The sequence below is a fragment of the Nerophis ophidion genome, linkage group LG11 (assembly GCF_033978795.1).
Source record: "Nerophis ophidion isolate RoL-2023_Sa linkage group LG11, RoL_Noph_v1.0, whole genome shotgun sequence".
In the NCBI taxonomy this organism is placed as follows: Eukaryota; Metazoa; Chordata; class Actinopteri; order Syngnathiformes; family Syngnathidae; genus Nerophis; species Nerophis ophidion.
Window position 1 is genome coordinate 3,022,248 of NC_084621.1, and position 21,734 is coordinate 3,043,981.

General features: G+C 39.0%; 1 protein-coding gene across 1 annotated transcript in view; it reads right to left on the bottom strand.

Moving 5' to 3' along the window:
- The window catches only part of iffo1b (intermediate filament family orphan 1b), a 39,057-nt gene that overhangs the window by 1,133 nt on the left and 16,190 nt on the right, over positions 1–21,734 (bottom strand). Inside the window, 8 exon segments of the mRNA XM_061914912.1 lie at positions 1–4,843; positions 4,913–5,043; positions 9,656–9,748; positions 12,055–12,069; positions 12,071–12,182; positions 12,249–12,448; positions 12,518–12,658; positions 12,741–12,836. The exon segment at positions 1–4,843 is cut by the window's left edge and continues 1,133 nt beyond it. Of these exon segments, the coding sequence (XP_061770896.1) occupies positions 4,741–4,843; positions 4,913–5,043; positions 9,656–9,748; positions 12,055–12,069; positions 12,071–12,182; positions 12,249–12,448; positions 12,518–12,658; positions 12,741–12,836 (891 nt within the window). The 3' untranslated portion in view covers positions 1–4,740.

The window sequence follows — 21,734 nt, forward strand, 5'->3', positions numbered from 1 at the left end:
CATCATTTTCAAAATAAAGGAGGCTGATTTTAATACCAATAATTTGAAATCGCATCAAGGGAAGAAGATTCAGAGCTATTCAGTAGGATTTAAGGTCCAAGCTTACATCACACAAATTTTTACTGCATGCCTTTGGTAAGTGCCGGAGTGCCAAGAGGTTTTAAAATAACTAGCGCATGCTTACTTTTACCGCATGCCTTTGGTAAGCGCAGAAGTGAGAAGAGGTTTTAAATTAAATAGTGCCCTGGCGGCAATTCAAGGAAATACGGTATACAGATTTATTTATTAAAGGTAAATTGAGCAAATTGGCTATTTCTGGCAATTTATTTAAGTGTGTATCAAACTGGTAGCCTTTCGCATTAATCAGTACCCAAGAAGTAGCTTTTGGTTTCAAAAAAGTTGATGACCCCAAATCTAAACTATGACATCTGTGTAGTGAAAAACATTGAATGAAGTGTGTCCAAACTTTTGGCCTGTACTGTATTTTTATTATATTTTACTTGTTAAGTATTTCCAATTAAAGGCCTACTGAAATGAGATGTTCTTATTTAAACGGGAATAGCAGGTCCCTTGTATGTCATACTTGATCATTTGGCGATATTGACATATATTTGCTGAAAAGATTTAGTAGAGAACATCGACGATAAAGTTTGCAACTTTTGGTCGCTAATAAAAAAGCCTTGCCTGTACCGGAAGTAGCAGACGATGTGCGCGTGACGTCACGGGTTGTGGAGCTCCTCACATCTGAACATTGTTTACAATCATGGCCACCAGCAGCGAGAGCGATTCGGACCGAGAAAGCGACGATTTCCCCATTAATTTGAGCGAGGACGAAAGATTCATGATGATATCTGTCTATTACCTGACTGCTTCTATATTAGCTACCTCTCTTTGTTTATAATGTATATTTTCTGCTGGATCTACTCTCTATTTTATGCTGCAGCTGATACATATACTGTAATATTCTACATGGTAATTGTTAATTTTTATATACTGTATATAACAGGGGTCTCAGACAAGCGGCCCGCCAGACGTTAATTTGCGGCCCCCACCTTAATATGAAAGTTTAATTTTAGTGCGGCCTGTGAATATTTATATGATTGGTGCTTGACAGCGTTGTGTGCGGAGCTGAGGGAATCTACCAATCACGGTGTGGTATATGGCTCTCAAGGACATTGACGTCACTTGCGTGATTCAAGCAGAGAAACGTTTTGCCGCTTTTCCACTAGACCAAAATGGCTTTTTCAACGTTCTGGGTTGCCTACCCCTGCATTAATGGAAAAGCGGCAAATGAGTAAACGATGCCATGGAGACAAGGGTTTTCTCACGTGCCTGGCTGCAGTCACACCGCGACACCTGTACGTCAGTAATAACAGTCCCCGATAACCTGGACCAATTCAAACCGTTATTTTTTTTTTAAATTGCTTAATTTACGATGTCTCACACATTGTTTCTGACTGGAGGAATGAAATTATTATTGTTATTGCTTATGACTGATTTATTTACTTAATTCTCATTTTGTTCATTTATATTTTGATTTGATGTTGTGTTGAAAATAAAAATAAAGACATTTAAAAATATTTTTTTAAGAAATCTTTTCTCGCGGCCCAGCCTCACCCAGACTCTGCATCCGGTGGCCCCCAGGTAAATTGAGTTTGAGACCCCTGGTATATAGTATATAATAATATAATACAATAATAAAATATATCAGGATATATTTTATATACCCTATATATAATATGTAAATATTACATAAACCGTATTTTTCGGATTATAAGCCGCTCCGGAGTATAAATCGCACCTGCCGAAAATGCATCATAAAGAAGGAAAAAAACATATATAAGTCGCACTGGAGTATAAGTCACATTTTCCGTGCGTCGGTAAGGTGGGCGGTTAGGGGCGCGGGGGTGTAAAATATATTCAGGAATTGTCACAGATACAACGGATTCTGGGTATTTGTTGTGTTGCCTTTATGTTGTGTTACTGTGAGGACGTTCTCCCTAAATGTGTTTGTCAATTTTGTGTTGTGTGGCTTCACAGCGTGGCGCATATTAGTAAGTGTTAAAGTTGTTTATATCACAACCATCAGTGTACTCTGTATCACCCAGTATGCCTTTCAATCTTGCACGTGTGATTGCGGAAGCTGCACAAAACATGTTGCCGGACCAACAATCGGTTCGTACACGTTGTTGAAGGTGTCTAAGGCAATGACTTCACAGCACGCCCATATTCTTGTCATTAGGATGAACGCTATTGGATAGTCGCGAGAACGTTAGCGGCTCCAATTGTCTTCATTATTCTGTGCAACAGGTTTAAATAGCTCTGTGAGTGGTAAAGGCGGCCGACCTCTGATGTATTTCAGCGGGCGGGTACGGTCCTGATAAAATGTTGGTTCGGGTGGACGGCGGGTGGATGATGACTTTGGTGATGCGGTTGCGGATGATATAATTGCCTATCCGCGCATCTCTAATGTGGATCAATTTCCCTTGTGGATCATTAGTTTGTTTAGGTCTAAGTCTAAATATAAGCCTAAACCTACCCTCAATTTAATTTCCTCCCTAAAAAGCATATTTTTGCCAACTACATATAACTTCCTTGCAGTTACTATACCTGTTATTTCTACAAATCCCACAAAAACTAAATCCCCCCCCCCCCATAATAAAAAGCTGTATTTATTGTGCCTATATACACTGTAATATATGCTTCACAATTCCCCCAACAGCCTACAAAATGCTCAATACTTCAAAATGATAGATTTTATCTCCTCAAAAACAATATTAGGTTTTAGAAAAGGTTGTCAAAGTTGACGCATGTGATTATTCGCACAAAATGGTCACGATAATCATGCGTAAACGCAGACTAATCCATGTCCATTGAGCGCGCGTGCTCTGCGGAAGGATACTTGTAAAGGCAGCGAGGGTTGTTATACGGTCAGTGATCAGGTCCATGCACACATCACTGCAAAGATGAGTGAGGAGACTAACTGGCTAATTTTGCAACAAAACGACAGGAGTTTAGATAGAATTAAGGTCATTTGCATTTTCAAAGAAGTACAACCATTTCAAAATACCGTCTAACAGCAAAACACCTTCTTGAAGAAGCCGCTCGCAAGAAACGCTACAAGTCCATCGACAACAAGCAGTGAATGCTGCTGGTTAATCAAAATTTTAAAGTGTGATTAATCTTATTTTAGAAATGTTTCTTTTTTTAGCACTAATTTGAACACAAAAAGAAAATACTTTGCTTTGAAATTATCACGGGAAAAAAAACACTAAATTTACTGATAGGAATAGCATTACATTTTGCATCCAAATGTTAAATTCAGCCAATATTTTTGTAAAAAAAAAATAATATTTGGCCACAACGAAACCTGTCTTTATTGCATTTATATTTTTGCTTTTGTTATTTCAAGCAAAAACGCCAATATTTAGGCCCCAAAATAACACTCCACGCTGACGACCCTGCATTTTCCTAACATTCACTATAACTTTTTTAATAGCAAATATTTGCCGCTCCCCCAAAAAAATATATATATTTTACTCCCCCAGAAAAAGCTAACTTTAGTTTGATTGATTGATTGATTGATTGATACTTTTATTAGTAGATTGCACAGTACAGTACATATTCCGTACAATTGACCACTAAATGCTAACACCCGAATAAGTTTTTCAACTTGTTTAAGTCGGGGTCCACGTTAATCAATTCATTGTTTAAATAGACTCCCTTTTTAGACCAGTTGATCTGCCGTTTCTTTTCTTTTTCTTCTATGTCCCACTCTCCTTTGTGGAGGGAGTCCGGTCCGATCCGGTGGCCATGTACCGCTCGCCTGTGTATCGGCTGGGGACATCTCTGCGCTGCTGATCAGCCTCCCCTTGGGATGGTTTCCTGCTGGCTCCGCTGTGAACGGGACTCTCGCTGCTGTGTTGGATCCGCTTTGGACTGGACTCTCGCGACTGTGTTGGATCCATTATGGATTGATCTTTCACAGTATCGTGTTCTCATATGTTCTCATAGTCATCAGTATCACAGTATCATGTTGTCATAGTCATCATTGTCACCGACGTCCCACTGGGTGTGAGTTTTCCTTGCCCTTATGTGGGCCTACCGAGGATGTCGTAGTGGTTTGTGCAGCCCTTTGAGACACTAGTGATTTAGGGCTATATAAGTAAACATTGATTGATTGATTGATTGTTCATGATAGTCCTGAGCGATACTATTGTGCCTCCTAAATATGGCACATTCAGAAATATTTGCCCCCCAAAAAAACAACACAAAAAAGCCAAGATCTTAAGTTGAAGATCTTGAATTGATTAACGTAGACCCCGACTTAAACAAGTTGAAAAACTTATTGGGGTGTTACCATTTAGTGGTCAATTGTACGGAATATGTACTGTACTGTGCAATCTACTAATAAAAGTATCAATCAATCAATTGATCAATTAATTTAGCCTACTGATGTGTACATATAAGTGGTTGAGTTACATAGGCACTAGCTTATATAAATCAACCATATATATAAGCCAAGATCTTGTTCATAATTAATTAAACAACTGCTTTTTAAGCGTTTTTTTACTACTTAACTTTTTGTACCAAATCCTACTAAATGTTGATGTAAGGAAGCCAAGCTCAGACTAGATGATGATGGAGAGAACGCATGACGACTACAAGGGATGTGAATGATGTCGTTACAGGGGAGTGTTGTGTATGTTTGGGAGATCACGTGACCCCGGCAACAATATGTCAGGACCTCCCGGCATTGGCGGAAGAAGGCGGCGACGCCGAGCTTTTGTCGCTCTCTCTTTGATCGCTGTCGTCGGAGGATGTCTGCGCAGCCGTGGCGTTGCTGAGGGAGGAGGAGGAGGGACGCGTTTAAGGGCGGGTGATGTCGTCACATGACGTGCCGAGTGCGTACCTGTCTCCGCTTTGCGTGATGAGTCTCCTGCAGGTCTCCATCTGCACGTCCAGGCCTCTCTTCATGGAGCACATCTCCATGTACTCGTGCAGGTGGCGATTCATGTCGCTCTTTGCTGTGGCCAACTCCAGCTGGAGGAGGAAAAGTGCAATGATCAGGGAAATTGTGTTAGATGTAAATATAAACAGAATACAATGATTTGCGAAACATTTTCAAGCCATATTCAGTTGAATATGCTACAAAGACAACATATTTGATGTTCAAACTCATAAACTTTTTTTTTTTGGCAAATAATCATTAACTTTAGAATTTGATGCCAGCAACACGTGACAATAAGTTGGGAAAGGTGGCAATAAATACTGATAAAGTTGAGGAATGCTCATCAAACACTTATATGGAACATCCCACAGGTGTGCAGGCTAATTGGGAACAGGTGGGTGCCATGATTGGGTATAACAGCAGCGTCCATGAAATGCTAAGTAATTCACAAACAAGGATGGGGTGAGGGTCACCACTTTGTAAGCAAATTGTCGAACAGTTTTAGAACAACATTTCTCAACGAGCTATTGCAAGGAATTTAGGAATTTTACCATCTACAGTCCATAATATCATCAAAAGGTTCAGAGAATCTGGAGAAATCACTGCACGTAAGCGATGATATTACAGACTTTTGATCCCTCAGGCGGTACTGCATCAAAAACCGACATCAGTGTGTAAAGGATATCACCACGTGGGCTCAGGAACACTTCATAAAACCACAGTCAGTAATTACAGTTGGTCGCTACATCTGTAAGTGCAAGTTAAAACTCTACTATGCAAAGCCAAACCCATTTATCAACAATATCCTGAAATGCCGCCGGCTTGGCTGGGCCCGAGCTCACCTAAGATGGACTGATGCAAAGTGGAAAGGTGTTCTGTGGTCTAACGAGTCCACATTTCAAATTATATTTGGAAACAGAGGACGTGTTGTCCTCCAGAACAAAGAGGAAAATAACCATTCGGATTGTTATAGGCGCAAAGTTGAAAAGCCAGCATGTGTGATGGTATGGGGGTGTATTAGTGCCCAAGGCATGGGTAACTTACACATCTGTGAAGGCACCATTAATGCTGAAAGGTCCATACAGGTTTTGGAGCAACATATGATGTCATCCAAGCAACGTTGTCATGGACGCCCCTGCTTATTTCAACAAGACAAGTGTTACAACAGCGTGGTTTCGTAGTAAAAGAGTGCGGGTACTTTCCTGGCCCGCCTGCAGTCCAGACTTGTCTCCCATGGAAAATGTGTGGCACATTATGAAGCATAAAATACGACAAGGGAGACCCCGGACTGTTGAAGGACTGAAGCTCTACATAAAACAAGAATGGGAAAGAATTCCACTTTCAAAGCTTCAACAATTAGTTTCCTCAGTTCCCAAACGTTTATTGAGTGTTGTTAAAAGAAAAGGTGATGTAACACAGTGGTGAACATGCCCTTTCCCAACTACTTTGGCACGTGTTGCAGCCATGAAATTTTAAGTTAATTATTTTTTGCAAAGAAAAAATAAAGTTTATGAGTTTGAACATCAAATATGTTGTCTTTGTAGCATATTCAACTGAATATGGCTTGAAAAGGATTTGCAAATCATTGTATTCTGTTTATATTTACATCTAACACAATTTCCCAACTCATATGGAAACGGGGTTTGTATGTTCTCATATCAATACTCTCCTTAACACATTGATAGCACATAATAGCATTGATTAGAAACTTGTGTGACGTAGTTGTGGTGGTAGTCCAGGGCTCAAATTTAACCACGGCAACTGCGGCAAAAGCCACCCTTGACTTTTTACTTTTTAATGGACGAGGGATTCAACAATAAACAGTATAATGATAATTTGCGATAAAATTCACGACGGTTAGTAATTCGCCTAATTTTTTACATTTATCGAAACATTGTCATTTATTAATGCCATTTAGGCAACAGGAAGTCAGGTGCATGCGCACTAGCGTCGTGTGGCTTGATAATCATGGCGGACCAACGACACAGACTTTGCTCAGGAGATTTCCCCTCAGAGCAAGCACTTGGTTTAACGTCATTTTCCCTCGCGACCCGGCCTGTGTTTAAGAGCGCACTGCTGTGTTTAGATGGAGACAGGTGTGGACAATATTGGAGACGGACGCACTTGTCCCCACATTTAAAGTATACAGCAAAGGAGAAAACTATTTAATGTTACTTTTATTTTCTCAATAGAGCGTCCATCAGCTGTGACTGAGAGTTAATGATGTGAGGAAACATGCAGCAGGCGATGTGTTGTGGGCGTTGTCACAATTTGTTTATAAAGTCTTTACTTTGTTTAACTGCAAACTGTATCAGTATTCAAATAACATCAATACTAGATCAAATGTTTTGTCATCTCAACGAATTGAACGAAGGCTGTAAAGATTGTGTATTCGATGTGAGAGGTGTCACTCCTCTTTTTTTTTGTGTTGGCCAAACTGTTGTACTGAACCAAGAGAAGAACAAAGATTGTTTATTAGACTTCATCTTCATTAACCAAACTGACCTTAGTTTTGTATTGATATCAAAAAGTAAACACCATGTTTTTTTTTTACATTACTTGTGTTGTTTTCATGTCACAAAAGGTATTACTTCAAAAACCATTCATGTGACAGCATTTTGATACTGTTTTATTGTGTATAGTTAATTCCTCTGCCATATTTCTGCTCAAACTTTTAATGGATCTGTCACGAGACATTATCTACAAACCCCGTTTCCATATGAGTTGGGAAATTGTGTTAGATGTAAATATAAACAGAATACAATGATTTGCAAATCATTTTCAACCCATATTCAGTTGAATATGCTACAAAGACAACATATTTGATGTTCAAACTCATAAACTTTGTTTTTTTTTTTTTGCAAATAATAATTACCGTAGAATTTCATGGCTGCAACACGTGCCAAAGTAGTTGGGAAAGGGCATGTTCATCACTGGGTTACGACACCTTTTCTTTTAGCAACACTCAATAAATGTTTGGGAACTGAGGAAACTAATTTTTGAAGTTTTGAAAGCGGAATTATTTCCCATTCTTGTTTTATGTAGAGCTTCAGTCCTTCAACAGTCCGGGGTCTCCGCTGTCATATTTTACGCTTCATAATGCGCCACATATTTTCGATGGGAGACAGGTCTGGACTGCAGGCGGGCCAGGAAAGTACCCGAACTCTTTTACTACGAAACGACGCTGTTGTAACACGTGGCTTGGCATTGTCTTCCTGAAATAAGCAGGGGCGTCCATGATAACGTTGCTTGGATGACAACATATGTTGCTCCAAAACCTGTATGTACCTTTCAGCATTAATGGTGCCTTCACAGATGTGTAAGTTACCCATGCCTTGGGCACTAATACACCCCCATACCATCACACATGCTGGCTTTTCAACTTCGCGCCTTCAACAATACGGATGGTTATTTTCCTCTTTGTTCCGGAGGACACCACGTCCACAGTTTCCAAATATAATTTGAAATGTGGACTATTCAGATGTAGTGACCAACTGTGGTTACTAACAGTGGTTTTATGAAGTGTTCCTGAGCCCATGTGGTGATGTCCTTTACACACTGATTACGGTCCATAATATCCTCGCTTATGTGCAGTGATTTCTCCAGATTCTCTGAACGTTTTGATGATTTTACGGACTGTAGGTGGCAAAATCCTTAAAGTCCTTGCAATAGCTCGTTGAGAAATGTTCTAAAACTGTTCGACAATTTGCTTACAAAGTGGTGACCCTCACCCCATCCTTGTTTGTGAATTACTTAGCATTTCATGGAAGCTGCTTTTATACCCAATCATGGCACGCACCTGTTCCCAATTAGTCTGCACACCTGTGGGATGTTCCATATAAGTGTTTGATGAGCATTCCTCAACTTTATCAGTATGTATTGCCACCTTTCCCAACTTCTTTGTCACGTGTTGCTGGCATCAAATTCTAAAGTTAATGATTATTTGCAAAAAAAAAAAAAGTTTATGAGTTTGAACATCAAATATGTTGTCTTTGTAGCATATTCAACTGAATATGGGTTGAAAAGGATTTGCAAATCATTGTATTCTGTTTATATTTACATCTAACTCATATTGAAACAGGGTTTATACATGTACATATAAATGTACAAATTAAAGGCCCGGTAGTCTATCCGAAAAGTACGTTTCATCATGTTAATGGTACACAGCTCCTCGACAGAATGTAACAATTACGTCCTCTGACTGGAATGTTGAGACTGTACTCTTGCAAACAACTGGACATATCACTTTCACACCAACAACTAAGTTGAAACATTTTAAAGTGCATGCAGAGGCAGATAAGTGCTTTGATGCTGGAAATAAAAAAAATATGTTAGCCACTATGTTAATTTTTATGTTTTTTGCTGTACTTGTTTGCTTTGGTAGTCCAGCAACTAACCCGGCGACTAAATAGAGGCCTTAATTTGGGCATTTATTAAAATTAAAAGAAAGTCAAGGCCTAAATGTTAGGTAAAGGTGAATTTTGCCTTCAGAGTTCAGAATTGAGACATTTTTTAGAGGGCATTACAGACGGAGTAGATGACTCCTCATTACCCGCATTTGTAGCTGCCTCTTGCTAGCAGTTTTTCACTATTTATAACACACAGAAACGAGAAATACATGTGGATGATGGGCAAAATTCCCCAAAAAATTAAAGTTCCCCTTTAACAACCTACTTCCTGGTTTATGGCGGAAAAGTGTCTAACCTCAATCTGGTCAATGGTCTCTTGGTATTCCTTCTCTCTGGACTTGAACAAACATTCTGTGTCATTTATCACTTTTTCCAGACAGTCCTCCTGCTGGAAAGAAAAAAAAAACAACATGACCAGATGCTCAATACTGTGTAGTAAACTTCTTTAATGGAAGACGACATGCTGATCAAACAAACAACAAACACACACCAGGCTGTGAAAACAGAATTTGTGCAGATTTCCTGTTTTACTGAGAGTAAAATAAAAACTATATCTTCCTTTAAAATAATAATAATTTAAGGGAAATCATTAAATAAATAAAAGCGCAATAAATTTATAGCCCTGAAACATAAATCTGTCTCCATCAAACCCACAGAATGTTGAAAATTTTCACAAAAGCATTACAATTTGTCCCAAAAGCATTTCTATTCAATTTAAATATTTTCACCGAATAACAAAATTTTGGAAAAAAAACACCTGGTTTACCCCAAAACAACATTTATTCCCTCTTGAAAATTATATATTTTTTAAAGAAAATCATTGCCCAAACACTTCAAAGAGACAACCACAAACTTTCACTCCTGTAAAATCCATATTTCCATTCTTATCTTAAAGGCCTACTGAAAGCCACTACTAGCGACCACGCAGTCTGATAGTTTATATATCAATGATGAAATATTAACATTGCAACACATGCCAATACGGCCGCTTTAGTTTACTAAATTACAATTTAAAACTTCCCGCGGAGTTTCTTTTTGAAAACGTCGCGGAATGATGACACGTTTGATGACGCTATTGTATGAGCGGACATTTTTAGCCCAGCACCACTTACGGATAAAATTTGTCTCTTTTCATCGCATAATTACACAGTATTTTGGACATCTGTGTTGCTGAATCTTTTGCAATTTGTTCAATTAATAATGGAGACGTCAAAGAAGAATGCTGTTGGTGGAAAGCGGTGGATTGCAGCTGCCTTTAGCAACCGAAACACAGCCGGTGTTTCTTGGTTTGTTGTGAAGCTTTAGCGAACATGTTTCTCTACCACATGTCAACCAGCAAGTTTTTGGATGATGAGAAAATTGTGATATTAAGTCGGCTCTTACCGAAGACTTGTGCAGAGTTAGCGTCCTCCTGCAGCAGCTGTCAAAAAGGCAGCTGTGATCTTGGCTCCTCCATTGGTTTCTCTCAGGGACACTGGCGGTCACCGCAGCCCTCCGACTTTCAGGTTTGACTTTATAATCTCACTAAAACACTATTAACGCAATAAGCAGATAAGGGATTTTCCAGAATTATCCTAGTAAATGTGTCTAATAACATCTGCATCGCTCCCACTGCCGTCGCCTTTTATTTTATCTTTTTCCTAGTGTTTCACTCTAACTTTCCTAATCCACGAATCTTTCATCCTCGCTCAAATTAATGGGGATATCGTCGCTTTCTCGGTCCAAATCGCTCTTGCTGCTGGTGGCTATGATTGTAAACAATGTGATGATGTGAGGAGCCCTACAACCCGTGACGTCACGCGCACATTGTCTGCTACTTCCGGTAAAGGCAAGGCTTTTGTATTAGCAACCAAAAGTTGTGAACTTGATCGTCGATGTTCTCTACTAAATCCTTTCAGCAAAAATATGGCAATATCGCCAAATGATCAAGTATGACACATAGAATGGACCTGCTATCCCCGATTAAATAAGAAAATCTAATTTCATCCATCCATCCATCCATTTTCTACCGCTTATTCCCTTTTGGGGTCGCGGGGGGCGCTGGCGCCTATCTCAGCTACAATCGGGCGGAAGGCGGGGTACACCCTGGACAAGTCGCCACCTCATCGCAGGGCCAACACAGATAGACAGACAACATTCACACACTAGGGCCAATTTAGTGTTGCCAATCAACCTATCCCCAGGTGCATGTCTTTGGAAGTGGGAGAAAGCCGGAGTACCCTGAGGGAACCCAGCATTCACGGGAGAACATGCAAACTCCACACAGAAAGATCCCGAGCCTGGATTTGAACCCAGGACTGCAGGAGCTTCGTATTGTGAGGCAGACGCACTAACCCCTCTGCCACCATCTCTTTCAGTAGGCCTTTAATAGCCAGAATGCAATAAATGTTATATTTCCTCACTAAAACATTACATTTTGACTCTAAAAGTCATATATATGTTGTTTTAAAAGCAATATTTTATCCCAAAAATGTATTACGCTTTTAAACCAAAAAGTCAATTTTCATCTATTTAAAAAAAACACTTAATTTACATCACATTTTGCTCAAAATATAATACAAAATTTAAAATTCACCCCAGCAAAAAAATAATGTCATTATAGAAAACAGATAAGACACAGTAGATAGACACGTTGATATACTGTATGGGTAAACAGATATTTCTGCATCGATGTGAACTAGCTAGGGAGCCTACCTCTCCAGGCGGTGGGGGCAGGATCTGGAGGCAGAGTGCATCCTGGGAAATCCTCCCACAGAAGCAGTGTCTCCTCCGTTTCCTCCCAGGCCAGACTGTCACAGTCGTCCTCAAACTCACACTCGCGTCTTCAACACATGAAGGAATAAATTAAAGTTCAAAGGTGTGCCATGATAGGTCACATGACCACTCACAGCTGGTTCAGCATCCTTTGCATCTCCTCATTGATCTGATTGGCTGCCGAGCCACCGTGCTGCAGCTGCTGCTCCTCCTCCTTGGCCACGCCTGCGTCGCTCTCCGAGGTGCTGACCGTCGTTTCGTCTCCTTCGCTGCCGTTCACCGACTGAGGCGTTTGTTTGCGGCGCAGGCTCAACGACGATTGATTGCTTGGGACCTGCGGGAGTCCGATTTTAACTCGCCGTTCGTAAACCGATGTGACAAACATGAAGACTAGGAACTCCACCTGGTACATCTGGATGACGTCTTCACAGTTCCTCTGCTGGGCAACGTCACAGAGGCGAGCTGTGATGTCGATCCTGCGGCAGATGTCCATGTCCACTTTCATGGCTTTCTCCTGGATCTTGGTGTCCAGGTCTGAGAAGTTCTACAGGGACCCAAAGACAAGCGTCACTTTTTCTTGATGGCGTCACAAGCAAACAACGCTGAGGGTTTAAAATGACGCTGACATTGCTCATGAGGCCCTTGAACAGAACCAGCTCGGCCTTCAGCTGCTGAACTCTGACGGCCAGCTCGTCCTGACAGCCTTCACTCTCCTGCAGGTCCTACACACACACACACACACACACACACACACACACACACACACACACACACACACACACACACACACACTGTAGTTACATATTGTAGTTGAGGTAAGAAATGTACACACACTCATCATGGGCATGATGTCCTATCAATTTCCAGCCCTTGATTATTTATTCGAAGCCTTATTTTTCCAGAATCAATCAGTCAATCAATGTTTACTTATAAAGCCCTAAATCACTAGTGTCTCAAAGGGCTGCACAAACCACTACGACATCCTCGGGCAAGGAAAACTCACACCCAGTGGGACATCGGTGACAATAATGACCCAGTGGGACGTCGGTGACAATGATGACTATGAGAACATGATACTGTGATACTGATGACTATGAGAACATATGAGAACATGATACTGTGAAAGATCAATCCATAATGGATCCAACACAGTCGCGAGAGTCCAGTCCAAAGCGGATCCAACACAGCAGCGAGAGTCCCGTTCACAGCGGAGCCAGCAGGAAACCATCCCAAGCGGAGGCTGATCAGCAGCGCAGAGATGTCCCCAGCCGATACACAGGCGAGCAGTACATGGCCACCGGATCGGACCGGACTCCCTCCACAAAGGAGAGTGGGACATAGAAGAAAAAGAAAAGAAACGGCAGATCAACTGGTCTAAAAAGGGAGTCTATTTAAAGGCTAGAATGGACTGGCATTATCACACTATATGTGGGAAGTGGTGCTGAATGTTGAAGAAGGCCCTATTAACTTCTTATTAGCGATCACTGATTAATGACAGACTGCAGCAGATAAGAAGCATCAAAGGGTTTTTTCGACAGCACACTTTGGATCAACTATTAATCAGAACAAGTCCCAGCTGGGCAATCTACTCACCTGCCGCTGGCTTGGAGGCCGGTCTGATAAAGTCGCAAGAACTCAGTAAAATTGGGTTGAATATTTTTGGAGCCTTTTTTTTTTAAACAATGCAACAAGAGTGGTCAAGGATACCAACTGAATTGTGCAGAAAGATTGTTAAGGGACAAAAAACAAACAAATAGGGAGCATATGAACTGGGGGTGGGAGTCATTACAATTATTACTTTCTGCATTTTGTTCTATTCCCTGTCCATTTATTGTTGTTTCCATTTCCCATTTGACTCCTTTTGTCACTACTTCTCCTGTCTGAGCACTGGCGCCCTCACCTAGGCTTGTGCTTACCAATCAGGATGCTTTGTATGCAGAGGTGGGTAGAGTCGCCAGAAATTGTACTCAAGTAAGAGTACTGTTACTTTAGAGAAATGTTTACTTGAGTAAAAGTAAAAAGTATGTTGTGAAAAACTACTCAAGTACTGAGTAACTGATGAGTAACCTGTTTGTTTAATGATGACGGCAACAAGTAATGCACAAAAACATAAAAATAGCAATGAACAAATTCAGAGCCAGGAATATCTCTAAATCAACTAAAACAATAATATATATTAAATAATATATATTTGGTTTTACACTGTATTGAAAAAAAATGTGAAAATGAATTTTACCTTTGCAACCTCATTATACTATTGGCTAAGTTTTATATTCATAAATGTAAGTTTCTCAATAACTGATCTGTTTTTTGTGCTTTTAAAAAAGATTTAGATCTCTACATTAAGACACTTTCTACCTCTAACAACCGAAAAGCTGTGAAAACGATGATGCTGTTTTCCAAATTTAAGTTATTTACTGAGATTGAGTGAGCCTACGGCTTTGCACTTTGTTTATTTTATATATATATATATATATATATATATATATATATACATATATATTTTTTTTTTTTTTTTTTTTTTTGCATTCTATTTTAGTTACTTTGAATTTACAACCCCCTGGCGCTGTTTTGTACTGATTTTGTCCTTACTTTGATTATTTTTTTTGTAAATGTTGAAATTTATAAATAAAGGTTTGTAAAAAAAAAAAAAAAAGTGTGCAGTTAATCGTGTGACTGCCTGGCTCTGTTTGATTGGTGAAACGGAGTCAAACGTCACCAGTGACTGCATTTGATTGGTGAAACGCAGGCATGTGATAGATCCTACTTTGAAGGTCTGTCTGACAAACCAAAACAAACAAACCGTGCATTAACAGATCGATAAAAATCACTAGCATGTAGCGAGCTGAATGTAGATAAATGGAGTGGAGTAAAAGTAGCGTTTGTTCTCTATAAATATACTCAACTAAAAGTAAAAGTATGTTGCATAAAAACTACTCTTAGAAGTACAATTTATCCCCAAAGTTACCCAAGTAGATGTAACGGAGTAAATGTAGCTCGTTACTACCCACCTCTGTTTATATGCCAGCCCTGTCCTACGGACATTGTGCCTCATCTGCTTTGCGCCAAATTTGTAGATAGCCTCCCTTGTGCTGAAAATGTTAATTTCCCCTCGGGGAAATTAACCTGGGTTCTTCCGAGGATGTTGCAGTCGTAATGATTTGTGCAGTCCTTTGAGACATTTGTGATTTGGGGCTATATAAATAAACATTGATTGATTGATTGATTAATAAAGTATGTCTGAATCTGATTATACTTCATGGTGCAATGTTTCCTTAGTTTTTGTCATTAAATACTTTGTTTCGTGCACTACGCTTGCTGTGTCTGCATCCTGGGGTCACACTTCAAGCTACGCCTGTCCAGAACATAACAGTTGGAATCTCACAATTCAATTTCAATAATGATTTAGGGGCTACGAATCTATTATAAATAGATTTTTTTAGGCTTGTTTAATTATTTTATACTTTTTATTATACATAATATTAATGTATTAATATATTTAATAATGGCTACGGAAGAAAAACGGAAATAATTCAAATATCATAAAGCTTGCGACAGTCATAAAATAAAATTATCAAAAAAAACTGTGATTGATAACTGCACATTACCATCTTTCCTTAAGAAATCACATACCCAAATCTAAAATGAAATAAACACATTGCTGTCTGAGCAACTAAGTTATACAATGGTGCACAGTCAACCTACAAGCTGGGCTTTCTTACAGTGAGTGAACTGATTAACGTGGACCCCGACTTAAACAAGTTGAAAAACTTATTGGGGTGTTACCATTTAGTGGTCAATTGTACGGAATATGTACTGTACTGTGCAATCTACTAATACAAGTATCAATTAATCAATCACAAGGATTACAAGACAGAGGTGTTTTTATGGTGCCTTCAAGGACCCCTGAACAGTGTAGGACGTCACATCGCTTGCCAGAAATAATAAATAATAATTTTGAAGTGCTGCAGTACAAACCGCTATTTTAAAACAATAAAATCTTTGCCATAAAACAGAGAAAATACTAAGACTAAAACACTATCAGTGAAGCATAAGAAAAATAAATGGGTTTTCTAACAACAATTTCTATATATTTTTCAAAGATTATAGTGTATGTAAGAACTTTGTGAGCACATTCTACCGCGATGATAATAAAATGTTCATATTGTTACATCCCTATTTATGAATATGTATAAGCTCCTGAATGTATATGGAACAATCTTCTTGCAATGTGCCTTTTCACGCTCGCAGTGCCAGCATCTTCCAGCAGCGCACCTTCAGTATGCTAAAAACAAAAAAAAAAGTGGGTCCATTTCATGAGGTAGCGACTTGTCCAGGGTGTACCCCGCCTTCCGCCCGATTGTAGCTGAGATAGGCGCCAGCGCCCCCCGCGACCCCAAAAGGGAATAAGCGGTAGAAAATGGATGGATGGATGGATGGGTCCATTTCAGATGCACTGCGTCTAGAAAGCCCAGGACAAAAAATTGGTACTCATCTGCTGAAAGTTTCAAAACCCTGCAGGTCGGAGCATGATAACATGAATGTGCGTTGAATGAGTGTCTCCATGGTGAAAGCATGCAAAAACCTCATTGAAGTAGGTTTGTCTGCACCAGTTATCAATTGTACACGCAGTCTTAGTAGATCACACAAAACACGCCCACTAATGGCACAGGCAATTAACTGTGTGGTATTTGGAACTTTATTTATTAGGCCCTTATTATTTTGTTTCACTACCTCATATTCAAGTCAGCTTAGCGCAGTGGTTCTCACCTTTTTTTCCAGTTATCAACAACACCCAGAAACGCAGCCGGCTTCTCTGGGCCCGACATCATCTAAGTTGGACTGACGCAATGTGGAAAAGTATTCTGTGGTCTGACGAGTCCACATTTCAAATTGTTTTTGGAAACTGTGGACGTTCTGTCCTCTGGACTATAGAAGAAAAGAACCATCCGGATTGTTATAGGCGCAAAATTCAAAAGCCAGCATCTGTGATGGTATGGGGGTGTATTAGTGCCCAAAGCATGGGTAACTTACACATCTGTGAAGGCACCATTAATGCTGAAAGGTCCGTACAGGTTTTGGAGCAACATATGTTGTCATCCAAGCAACGTTATCATGGACACCCCTGCTTATTTCAGCAAGACAATGCCAAGCCACGTGTTACAACAGCTTGGCTTCATAGTAAAAGAGTGTGGGTACTAGACTGGCCTGCCTGTAGTCCAGACTTGTCTACAATTGATAATGTGTGGTGCAATATGAAGCCTAAAATACCACAACGAAGATCCCGAACTGTTGAACAACTTAAGTTGTACATCAAGAAACGGAAAGAATTCCACCTTAAATGCTTAAAGAAAATGGTCTCCTCAGTTCCCAAACCTTCACTGAGTGTTGTTAAAAGGAAAGGCCATGTAACACAGTGGTAAAAATGCCCCTGTGTTGCTTTCATTAAATTCCAAGTTAATGATTATTTGCACAAAAAAAATAAGTTTCTCAGTTGGAACATTAAATATCTTGTGTTTGCAGTTTATTCAATGTAATATCAGTTGAAAAGGATTTGCAAATCCTTGTATTCTGTTCTTTTTTAAGAATTACACAATGTGCCAAATTCACTGGTTTTGGGTTTTGTGATCTAGGCCAGTGGTTCTCAACCTTTTTTCAGTGATGTACCCCCTGTGAACATGTTTTTAATTCAAGTACCCCCTAATCAGAGCAAAGCATTTTTGGTTGAAAAAAAGAGATAAAGAAGTAAAATACAGCACTATGTCATCAGTTTCTGATTTATTAAATTGTATAACAGTGCAAAATATTGCTCATTTGTAGTGGTCTTTCTTGAACTATTTGGAAAAAAAGATATAAAAATAACTAAAAACTTGTTGAAAAATAAACAAGTGATTCAATTATAAATAAATATTTCTCCACATAGAAGTAATCATCAACTTAAAGTGCCCTCTTTGGGGATTGTAATAGAGATCCATCTGGATTCATCAACTTACTTCTAAACATTTCTTCACAAAAAAGAAATCTTTAACATCAATATTTATGGAACATGTCCACAAAAAATCTAGCTGTCAACACTGAATATTGCATTGTTGCATTTCTTTTCACAGTTTATGAACTTACATTCATATTTTGTTGAAGTATTATTCAGTAAATATATTTATAAAGGATTTTTGAATTGTTGCTATTTTTAGAATATTTAAAAAAAATCTCACGTACCCCTTGGCATACCTTCAAGTACCCCCAGGGGTACACGTACCCCCATTTGAGGACCACTGGCTTAGTGGTTAGCATGGCTTCTCTTCTCCTGTGTTTTTGCTCTAATGTGTCTTAATGCCAGTTCCAATTACAGAACTTTCAGTTCAATTTCAGTTTATTTTCAGTCTAACAAAAACATATTCAAACATAGATCACGATTCAAAAATGAATAACATGATTGAAACAGGCAGAAGCAAAAAAGCTTATATGCCCAACATAAATTTTTTACATTCAATTAAGTTACCTTTTCTAATAATTCTGCAACACAAAAAGAAATATAGTCATTCAGCATTTACATTTAAGTTGCCCTTTAACAAACAATACAAAAATATGTACTTACACACAAGCACTTTTTTGTAAATAGATAAACATACATACCTTCTAAATACAACATTTATCCAAACAAACATACATTTCTAGTTCACATAACTTTTTAAAATACATTGTCACATGTTCTTTTTGAAATTAAATACTGAGTCACTCATTTTTATTTCTTTACCAACAGAATTCCACAAATTAACACCGAGAACAGATAAACATCTACGTTTAACAACTAGTCTTGCTTTTGGTAAAATAAACTTAGATTCATCTCTTAGATTGTATTTGCTGGTCTGTAGAGAGAAGTATTTTTGAATTCCTTCTGGAAGAGTATTTATTTTTGCTTTGAACATTATCTGTGTTATTTTATAATAAACAATATCTTGAAATTTCATAAGTTTTGATTTAACAAATAATGGATGGGTATGGTCATAATATCCTGCTTTGTTTATTAGCCGTACAGCTTTTTTTTGCAGCAAAACAATATCATTAGAACCATATGTGTTACTTAATCTAACAAACTTAAAAATGTGTTTGTCTATTCATTCAGAAACATCAACGTCCTAATTGTCATGCATCTTATTACGATCATTTCCCCGACCCTACTATGTACACAATACTGTACTTTTGAACCATTATTGCTTGTATAATGTTGATCTTGTGGGATTGGTTCAAACAAATCCTTAGGAGCCCAAATTGAAATATGACATAAAGTCCCATGATGGATTTGTGCAAACGTCTGATCAGAACTGTGCACTTACAGTACATAAAATATAATGTACACACAAACAGGAAGCCTGAAAACCCCACAGCAGCTGCAAGTGCACACACACACACACACACACACACACACACATGCGAGAAGGTGTGCATAATGCAAGAGGATCTCATGGACACAATAAAAGCTTTCAGCTGTAAAAGAAAGCACATGTAAATCCTAAATGCATCATCTAGTACTTCAGAACAGCAATAATTGTCTTCTGTTGACTTATTCATGCGTGCCTCCTGCTGACGAGCTGCTTTAAAAATGGGCCATAAAACCAACTTTTTTCACCAGACGGTACCTGCTTATGTGTATTTGGGATCTGCATTAGTCCTGAAAATGTAAAATCAAACCGTGGACGAATTGCAGAGATATTTATAAAACCATCTTGCCTTCCTTTCTACTTCCTACAAACGGTCTGTTTGGAATATGTCAGTCCTGTGACCTTTGTTAGGCCTGTAACGTCTGCGGGTATCTTTATATATCAGGCAATCAGGGGTCGGCTCTTTAATCACTCTGATGTGGCTCAGCTGCTAAATTGCCGACCCCAACAATTATTCCGGGAGGTTTTCAGATTTGAGTGCCACTCTCAGTAATCACCCGGGGAAAACAATCTCCAATTTTCAACTGGACTTCATTATTGAGGGTGTGCAGTGATGGCAATGCCTTTAACCTCCTCTACAACATGTTGTCTCGCCCGCTTTTACTCCACGCCATCTGCGTGCCGACTGATCACATTTTATATTCAGTCTCAGTTAAACACGGCAAGGCATACTTGTTCAACAGCCATACAGGTTACACTGAAGGTTGTGCTATAAACAACTTTAACACTGTTACTAATATACGCCACACTGTGAACCCACACCAAACAAGCATGACAAACAAATTTCGGGAGAACATCGGCACTGTAACACAACATAAACACAAAAGAACAAATACCCGGAATCCCATGCATCCCTACTCTTCCGGGCTCCATTATACACCCCCGCTAGCACCAAACCCCGCCTTCCCCTTAACCCCGCCCACCTCAACCGAAGCACGGAGGGGGGGAGGGATTACTCGAATATCACGATATAGTCATTTTCTAAATCGCACAGAGACAAACGCGCGATATATCGAGTATAATTCAAACACAGTGTTACTGTTCAAACTGTGTTTAATGTTACAGTGGACAAACATATTAAATATACTTGTCAAATAAAACATCTGCCTTGTTTTTAATTAATACTTAGGCCTACTATGCGACTGTATTTTAATGTTGATCATTATTGGAGAGCCACGGTTTTTTTTTGAGGTGGTACTCCTCTTACTAGGGATGTCCCGATCCAGGTTTTTGCACTTCCGATCCGATACCGATATTGTTTTTGCACTTCCGATCCGATACCGATACTGGCCGATACTGGCCTTTCCGAGCATGTATTAAAGTTTAAAGTTATTTAGCCTACTTAGTTGTTAGATTCATGTTGAAAAGGGTTTTAGTACTCTTGATAACAACTAGCCAGCTGAATTAGGTGAGTTTGAATAATATACAATGGTTGGTATTCAAGGATAAACACAAAATAGAAAAGATAATACATGACAAACACAAATGGCATCATTAAACAGTAAAAAAGTGAACAGTATTAAGTGCAAATAATGGTGTAAACATTATTTAAAAAAGCAAAACACACAAACAACCTGAGTGGGATAAAATGTCTATAACTCAGCATCAATACTTGCTCTTGAACAAGTCTAAACTTAAAAAAAAAAAAATATATCTACACCAGGGGTGCCCACACTTTTTCTGCAGGCGGGCTACTTTTCAATTGACCAAGTCGAGGAGATCTACCTCATTCCTATTTATAATTTATATTTATTTATTTATGAAAGAGACATTTTTGTTAACAAGTTAAATGTGTTTAATGATAATACAAGCATGTTTAACACACATAGATTTCTTTCTTTCATGAAGACAAGAATATAAGTTGGTGTATTACCTGATTCTGATGACTTGCATTGATTGGAATCAGACAGTAATGATGATAACGCCCACATTTTCAAATAGAGGAGAAAAAAAGGCCTCCTTTCTGTACAATACAATTCAGTAGAAGCATTTAAGTCTCACCTTAAAACTCATTTGTATACTCTAGCCTTTAAATAGACCTCCTTTTTAGACCAGTTGATCTGCCGCTTCTTTTCTTTCTCCTATGTCCCCCCCTCCCTTGTGGAGGGGGTCCGGTCCGATGACCATGGATGAAGTACTGGCTGTCCAGAGTCGAGACCCAGGATGGACCGCTCGCCTGTA